At 38.2% G+C, this 9,176-nt stretch overlaps 1 protein-coding gene across 1 annotated transcript; it reads right to left on the bottom strand.

Annotated features, from left to right (window-relative positions):
* Positions 1–1,328: 1,328 nt before the first annotated feature.
* Positions 1,329–9,163, bottom strand: LOC102200560 (ribonuclease inhibitor-like). The gene is made up of 8 exons (XM_013908014.1): positions 8,499–9,163; positions 8,035–8,208; positions 7,658–7,831; positions 7,233–7,406; positions 6,805–6,978; positions 6,464–6,553; positions 4,773–4,946; positions 1,329–1,521 (listed from the first exon to the last, which is right to left on the bottom strand). The coding sequence occupies exons 1-8, from the start codon at positions 9,161–9,163 to the stop codon at positions 1,329–1,331; spliced, it is 1,818 nt and encodes a 605-aa protein (XP_013763468.1).
* Between the last annotated feature and the right edge of the window lie 13 nt (positions 9,164–9,176).

Genomic DNA, 9,176 nt, shown 5'->3' with positions numbered 1-9,176 from the left:
TATTTCTTACTTCTTGTAGTGTCTGTTTTTGTTACTGTTTTTACTGGAACACTGTAACCAACATAATTTCCTCTAGTGATAAATAAAGTATTCTGTTTCTGATGATTCTGAATTGTCACAGCAAGAAATCCAAGTCAGTTATGACTGAGGATGCTACTATTATCTCCAAACACATACTGAGAGGATGTAGTGTTTGATGGAGACCTCAATCGATAGTCCCTTTTCAATCAGTACCTTCTTGGATCGTCTCAGTACAGTTCATCAATGTTTTCAGGGTTTTCCATTAGGTACCTGGTGCTTTTTTAGTACCCATTCCGGTTCTGAGCGATCCAAGCAGGTACTAAAATGTAACATTATGAGACTGCATACAATTAGCTTTTCAATAGTGATACTCGATGAGCCCTGTCTCTCTACTGGTTTAGGCAGAATTTATTCAGTCATAGTTTAGTCTGTCACCTATATTCAGTGTTCAACACTGTAGCTATCTGATAACTAATACATTCTAATTAGAAGCAGAGAGCATGTCCAGCCTGCCATGCTTTTTCAGTGGTACCGTGTATCTGTGCTTAATAGGAATCAACTGTAACTCTTATCATCATATGTAATCTGGTTTCTCTTTGATGGATTTTCTGATCATCAAAAACCTGCATCAAACTTACTTGTAGATTCTGTTATACTTGGGTTTCTTATATTTCTGTTTTTCTCAGTTTCTCGTGTTTCACAGCATTTTAATAAATCATGATACATCAATGTAATGTTGCGTCCCCTATTAAACATAACTGTGTTCAGCATTCCACACATTCAGATAATGTAATGATTGCGTAGAAGTAACAAAAGAAAAATTCAATATTGATAAATGGTAGATGAGGCAAACAGTTTCTGATTAGCTCATAAGTGAAAAGGTAAGAAACATATCTACAAGAATAATTTCTTCTAAATAGAACGCAACATAACAGTGTGTATGTGCTAGTACCCGCAGGGAAATCTCTGCTCTGCATTTAACCCATTCACCCAATGAAGCAGTGGGCAGCCACCAATGCAGCGCTCAGCGTTCAGTGGAGTCGAAACCCCAAGCTTCTGATCATGGGGCCACCACTCTACCTACAGAGCTATCCCGCCCCTGAACTGAGCTACCCCCCACACCCACACCCCTGCCTAATTTGGCAGTTTCAAGACAGATTTCCCTCTATCATTTATGAATTTATCATCCAAGTAGACTAGTATTTCTTTTCTGAGTAAAGAAAAACCTACTGTGTGTGGTTGCTCAGATCATGTCTGTGGGACCTGAGTGAAGGACACATAAACTGTTTCCTCTTACTCCTCCTCTATCAGACATTCTCTCCATACCTGAGGGTGTCCAGTCTCCAGCCTGGATCCTTCAGTCCAGCTGAGAGCAGCTTCATTCCTGAGGTACCTGGATGATTGTAGCTCAGGTCCAGCTCTATCAGACGGGAGGGGTTGGAGCTCAGAGCTGAGGCCAGAGAGGTACAGCCTTCCTCTGTGATCAGACAGCCTGAGAGACTGCAGACACACAAAACAATACATCTGTGAATAATTAACCAGAACTTTTAATACTTAATGCTCAGGAGCATTTCTAAACTCAAAAATATCCTGTCATCTAAAGGCCAGGAAACTGTTATCCATGCTTTCATATAATCACGTCTTGACTATTGTAACTCTCTCTATCTAGGCATCTGTCACTCAAGCCTTTCCCGCCTGCACTCGAACTCTGCGCTCCTCCAGTCAGATGCTTTTATTAGTTCCACGCTCCCAGTTCAAATCTGAAGGGGACAGGCTTTCTCCATTGCCGCCTCGAAACTCTGGAATAGTCTTCCCCCTTTCATAAAATCCTCTTCGTCCTTGGAAGTCTTCAAATCAAATCTGAAGACCTACCTATTTTCCAAGGCTTTCGGATCTCTCTGACACCCCTTTTATTCTGTTTCAGCTACCCTGGTCTTTTATCTCATTGGATGTTGTTTGCATGTGTAGACACGTATACATGTATTTTATGTTCACGTATGTGTGCTTGTGTGTGAATGTGTACATTTTTGCATACGTATGTGCATATTTGCATGTACACTTTTTTTTTTTTACAAAAATATATGGATGTCTCACAATGTTTCTATGTTTTCATCTTATTTATTTTAATTATTAGTATATTTCTCTGTTCAGCACTTTGGCTGACACCTGATGTCTTTTAAATGTACTATATAAATAAAGATGACTTGACTTGACTTGACTTATTGGGGAAAACAGGATCATCACACTGTCTTGGAACTCTGGCATGCAGGCCATTTTGCTCAGTCTCTTTCTTATGGTGGACTAACACCATCCTTAACTGAGGCAAGTGAGGTTTGCATTTCTTTCAATGCTGTTGTGGGGTCTTTTGTGACCTCTTGGATTAGTCATTGCTTCATTTTTGGGGTATTTGCAGTCAACCAGTTGCTACTCTTCTATGTTTTCACCATTAGTGGACAATGGCTCTCTCTGTGGTTTGCTGGAATTCCACAGCTTTAGAACTGGCCTTATAACCTTACTTGATATTTAAATTTCTTTGAAGATCTGAAAAGTTTATGTGTGCCCAATGTAAAAATAATAAGAAATCACAAAGGTGGCAAACACCTTTTCACAGACGATAAAAAGAAAGAAAATAGAAAGAAAATAAAGAAACCCCAACAATCCACCCGGCAATAACACACTTCCCCAGCAAAATTTCAGACAGGTGAGTTACATCTATGATGATTTTTCTAATATACATTTATTATGAAATAAGTGTAATAACTTCATAATTAATCAAGAGAGAAGTAAGGTACAGAATAGGTGGAGGTGAAGAGAGGCTAGGAGGCGGAGTGCTCTTTTAACATGTTCTACCATGGCATAGTTAGGAAGAGAAATGGAGCATGAGTAACTTTGACGGAAGACTATGTGAATAGTGTTGTGGAGGTGAGAAAAGTTTCAGACAGGATTATGCAGCTGAATTTAGAAATGATGGGGGGATGATGAATGTTACGGAGGCAGAGCCTTCAATTTTCAGGCCACTCTTCTCTGGAATGGCTGTAATTGGAAAAATCACGATCAGCTTTTGTGCTATATATCGGTTGTTAAATTTAGCGTGGAAATACTTTACAGACATTCAGAGATGAACTTACAGACTTGCTTTACTTCTCTGGGATAGCTTTCTCTGATATGAAATACCATTTTGGAAGCAAGTAGCGAGGCTCCAAATGCTTTCAGTGTAAAGTAACTCCAGACCGCCGACAGGTCTCGCACGCCACAGGCGCTCTATCACGTGACGCATTCTGGTCTGACATGCTAAGGTCATGAGCTGGGTTACGCCATGTCGCATGTTTTCTAAGTTGCTTTTGTGCTTAATGGATCGGATTACATTTTTTATTCCTTTCTGATATCCGATCAAGTAATTTAGGTCAGCATCGGACTGATACCGATACATAATATCGGATCGGTCCATCCCGAGTTGTAATCATTTTCTAGATATTTAAATTTTCAGAGACAGTCAGGCTTTCATTAATTACTTGTATGCCCAGACAAAGGCAGCTCTAAATTTGTATTTATGAATCCCAGTTAGTGCACATGTACTGTTTGTGAATGCTGCATAATATCACATAGAAAAAAATCCTCTTATTACCTTGCACAACTAATGTGATCATTTAGACAAAAATCTCCAAGAATTTCTTTCATGTCAAGCATTCTAAAAGACTGTGAAATGGAGATCCCATAGAAGCAATATACAGATATATTAATATACCTGTATATTGCTTGTATATACAGATATATTAACCCTTTAAGACCTACCATAGAACCAAGTCTGCCAGAGCTTACTATATATTTTTACATGCTGTAGTGCCATTTTTGGGAGCATTTCAAGTTGCTATACATCAATACAACTGTTATAGCCCAAAATTTAATAACATGGATGTATTAAGTCCATAGTAACTACATAAATTGCAAAAAAGTGCAATGAACTACAAAGAAATTAAAAGTTGTTGTTTTTTTTTTTGTTTTTTTCACATAGATTTCTACTTAGAGAAATTTAAGAGGTTTATCCTTCAAAACTGTAAATACAAAAAAGTTGCAAAAAATAGTTTACAACAACAGGAAATTTATTTTGAGTGTCTTCATAGTTTTATTTTTGAAATACACCAATTTTTATCTACTGTAGAAAAAAACGAAAATAAATCGTATAATGTAAATTTGCAAAGAAAACAGCATGTGCATCAAACTAAACTATTTAAAGCAGTGCAATTTGAGTTCTAAGCATCCCAGAAACTATTCAGAAAAGGATGAAGTAAAACATGACTTTTAAAAACACCACTATAGGCTTACAAGGCCTATATGTAAAAAAAACGACATTTTCCGCGAAACGATGTCACTTCCAATTTTGGGCAGGTAATGGCGGACATGCGATAGTTCTCTCTGACGTCTATGTCAATGTAGGACGTGTTATGACCAGCTGATCGGATCGGCAAAGCGGCAAACTGTGACCTAGGACAAGCTGATGGCATAAGATATAAGTACAACTACTCCAGTTTCATATGCAAAAAAAATTATTGTGCTAGCTTACGTGGTTTCGGTTCTACAGGGATTTAAAAATAGTTACACAAAACGCAGCGTGCCCGCTCCGACCGGCTTTAAAGGGTTAATATAAATACAATCTCTGTCTTGTTTTGGATATGGCGATAAAGTTCTACATGAGTTAGATTTTTGACTAATGGTATGAGTCAGATTTTAAAGTAGCATGAGTGAAGCCTGACCTGAGAATTTCCAATACACATTGTTGACTTCTCACTCCATCACACAGAAGCTTCACTCCTGAATCCCGCAGATTGTTGTTACTCAGGCCCAGTTCTCTCAGACCAGATGACTGAAAGCTGAGAACTGAGGACAGAGTTTCACAGATCTTTTCTGAGAGGTTACAGCCACACATTCTGAAAATATATTAACAAGACGACAAAAGACACTGGTGTTAAAGTGTGTTTAAGCTGCAGTGAATACTTAATATTTGGCAATATTAAGTTTTCTTTGATAAATGGCTATATGAATTGTATTTTTTTTATACCATATGCACTTATACAACCTCATAACATCTGACTTGTTTGTATGGACAGCTTGCATGTTTTGGAAGGAACTATGAAAGCTGAAATGTATATAAAGACTTTAGAGCAACATATGCTTACCTCCGGATGACATCTATTTCAGGGAAGTATTCACCAGGGCAATGCAAAACCACATACTGCAACTATTACAACAGAATGGCTTCGTCCTTCATTGACATTGTGAGGAACCTTGGAGTCATTTTTGACCAGGATTTCTCCTAAATTGGCTTCCCTTCATAGGCTCGCTCTTAAATCCAGAATTGAATTCAATATCCTGCTCCTCACATTCAAAGTCTTAAGGAATCAGGCCCTTTCTTATCTTGATGACTTTATAATACCATATCACCCCATTAGAGCAATTCGCTCTCACTCTGCAGGCTTATTTGTTGTTACTAGAGTATTGAAAGTAGAATGTGAGGCAGACCCTTCAGTTTTCAGGCTCTTCGGTGAAACCACCTTCCAGTTTGGATTCAGGAGACAGACACTACCTCTACTTTTAAGATTAGGTTTCAAATTTTCCTTTTTGCTAAAGCATATAGTAAGGACTGGATCAGGTGACCCTGAATCCTCCCTTAGTTATGCTACAATAGTTGTAGGCTGCCGGGGGAGTCCCAAGGACTCAACATGAAACCCAACATGAAACCCAAGGCACAAAACATGCAATCTTGAGTTTGTTCAAAGGTCATAGCTGCATTTACTTTCAGAATAGAAATTATGTTGTGTGTTCAAAGAGCACATGCTTTTGCTCGTGACACATAAGTACACCAAAGTGCTTGCTCATATGAGGTCATATAAGTGTTGGATTTTTTTTCTGTATGTATTATTGTAGGGTCTACCTTACAATGTAAAATGCCTCAAGGTGACTGATGTTGTGATTCGGTGCTGTATACATTGATAAACTGAACTGAATCAAATCGAACATATATTATTGTGCAATGGGAGAGTGTTTAAATTTAACATTAAAATTAACAACTGCATTGATTTAGTAATAGAAAGGTTGGACACTTGCGGGACAGTCACTGAATCTGTTGTTGCATTTGGAGTATCCATCTCACAGTGCAATATTATAAAAGCAGTCAGACAAATATACAAATATTAGCTGCAATTCCTGCCAAAAGTAACCGTGTTTGACTGTGATCATTGCTGCTATGACTGTTACTGACAGTAATTGGCATGCACCGGACAGTAGTGTTTCACTGATATTTCTCGCACATTAAATTATGGCAGAAGGCATAAGCACATAAATTGTTGTTGCATTACATGAAAAACATCGCAAAAATGACCACAACCTCTTTGCATCAGAGTCAGGCAAATAATTGGACAGAACTTGAACACCAAAACACCACAACCTTGATGCCCAGTCGTCTTCAAACTGTTTTGGAAAGAAGAGGAGCTGCGACACCATGGTAAACATGGTGTTTGTCCCAGCAATTTGAGACCTGCAGCAAGCATCACAATTGAAAATTAGCTCATTTTGTGCAGGAAATTGTAAATATCTTACTTTAAACATCTGTTCTGTTATTTAAGTTCTGTCATGAGTGAAATATTTTCTTATGTGAGTTGAAAGTCTTGGTTTTGCTAATTTTATTTATATTTTAAAGAACTGACACACAGATGAAATACTAAATTAGCCTTCTTAGTTGGTATTTTTATCAGCTATCAGAAGAAAAAAAATATCACTTGACCTCACCTGACAGTTTGCAGTGCACAGTCTGGCCTCTCTAGTCCAGCCAACAAAGGCTTTGCTCCTAAATCCTTCAAGTCATTGTTACTCAGGTCCAATTCCATCAGAGTGGAGTTCTGGAAGCTGAGAACTGAGGACAGAGCATCACAGCTTCTCTCTAAGATGTTACAGCCACTCAGCCTGAATAATTATGAACAAAAATACAAAGTCTATCAAAGTGTTCAAATACATTTTTGTACAGTGAGGAATTGCTAGTGTGGATGTTATTTTGTGTTGTTCCAAGATGGGTATTAGTCATGATTACTCTGTGTGGAAAAGGGTACAAATATTGCAAACTACTGTGACTTGGACTGAAGTGGTCAGAATATAAAACATAACAACATATGATTGATGTTTGTCTAGTTGGCTAAAATTAAACTTGATTGTTAGCTGACCAGAGTTTTTCTAGTTTGCAGTGTTGGCTCTTCATTCCAGTAGAAAGAAGTTTCACGCCAGAATCCCGCAGGTTGTTGTTACTCAGGTCCAGCTCACTCAGATTAGACAACTGTTTTCTGAGAACTGAGGACAGAGCTTCACAGCTTTTCTCTGAGAGGTTACAGCCACTTATACTGAAATAATTATGAAAAAGGAGACAAGGCTGGTGTTAATGTTTTTTTTTCTAGATGCAGTGAGGAGTTACTCATTATTTAGTTAGTCCATCCAGGTTGACTGGATGGAATTACTACATCTTTATAGTCATTTGGAATAAGTAAATAACAAACAAAAAAATAAGTTGCTTTGATGTCAATTGAAATCCCCAAAATACGGATATCCAAAATATGGAAAATATAATTTAACACAGAGTATCCCTTAATCTCACCTGAGTTTTACCAGTGTAGAATGTTGACTCTTCAATCTAGCAAACATAATTTTCACTCCTGAATCCTGCAAGTCATTGTTGCTCAGGTCTAGCTCTTTCAGACTAGGCGGCTGGCAGTCGATAACTGTGTACAAAGTTTCACAGCTTTTCTCAGAGAGGTCACAACCACTCAGTCTGAAAATGGTGAGTAAGAAAGACAGATACATTGGTTTTAAAGTAAGTCCATGGAGAAACACAATATTTGTTTTGAATATTTCATCACTTGATTAAAATCCCATTGCTTAATGTTAAACAAGTCACCTAATTAGCTTCAATTCTTTTTGGTTTGTACTGTCATTTGAAAAGAAAAGAAAAAACATTTTATCACTTGATCTGACCGGAGGCTTTCCAGCTTAACGTGAGGACTCTTCATTCCACCACACAGAAGCTTAACTCCTGAATCCTGCAAGTTGTTGTTGCTCAGGTCCACTTCTCTCAGATTACAAGACTGGGAGCTGAGAACTGAGGACAGAGCTTTGCAGCTTCTCTCTGAGAGGTTACAGCTACTTAGTCTGAAAATTTATGAAAAAGAACAAAAACACACAGTCTTCACTTTTAGTCTTCATTTGATTTGTATTGTTTTTCCCTGCTCCTGTTTGCAGAAACCACACCATGTGCTACCTTCTTCTACCATCAAACTAAATGTAAAAAAAAAAAGGTCTTTTACAACACTGGAGTACAATCCAGCCTTAACCTGACATACACCTTTGTCTGAAGGACATCTTGTATGACATGACCATGCTTTAGAGATTCACAGAATTATATTTTTAAACAGTAAACATATGAGCAGTTATTTACTTACAGAGCTTTGTTCGAGGCTTTGACCACTGGCAGCAGCCTCAGAAGAGTCTCCTCTGAAGCAGAGTATTTCTTCAGGTCAAACACATCCAAATCTTTTTCTGATGACAGTAAGATGAAGACCAGAGCTGACCACTGAGAAGGAGACAGTTTATCTGTGGAGAGATTTCCTGATCTCAGGGACTGTTGGATCTCCTCAATTAGAGAACAATCATTCAGTTCATTCAGGCAGTGGAACAGATTGATGCTTTTTTCTAAGGACAGATTGTTTTTGATCTTCTTCTTGATATACTTGACTGTTTTCTGATTGTTCCGTGAGCAACATCCCGTCCATGTCAGAAGGTCTCGTAGGAGAGATTTATTGGCCTGCACGGAAAGACCCAGGAGGAAGCGAAGGAAGAGGTCCAGGTGCCCATTTGGACTCTCTAAGGCCTTATCCACAGCACTCCTGTGGAGATATTTTGAATTATTTTTCTTCCTAAATAATTTAGACCACTTGGATGCTGTTTGTTTGTCTTCTACCAGGTTGATGCCAGAGTTAATGAAGGTTAGGTTGACATAAAGAGCAGCCAGAAACTCCTGAACACTCAGATGGATGAAACAGAACACTTTGTTCTGATACAGTCCTCTCTCCTCTTTCAAGATCTGTGTGAACACTCCTGAGTACATTGAGGCTTCTCTG

Source organism: Pundamilia nyererei, unplaced genomic scaffold, assembly GCF_000239375.1.
Source record: "Pundamilia nyererei isolate P.nyererei 1_Seehausen unplaced genomic scaffold, PunNye1.0 scaffold00797, whole genome shotgun sequence".
NCBI lineage: Eukaryota > Metazoa > Chordata > Actinopteri > Cichliformes > Cichlidae > Pundamilia > Pundamilia nyererei.
Note: the sequence above shows the minus strand (reverse complement) of the source record. Positions and strands in the feature narration are given on the sequence as shown.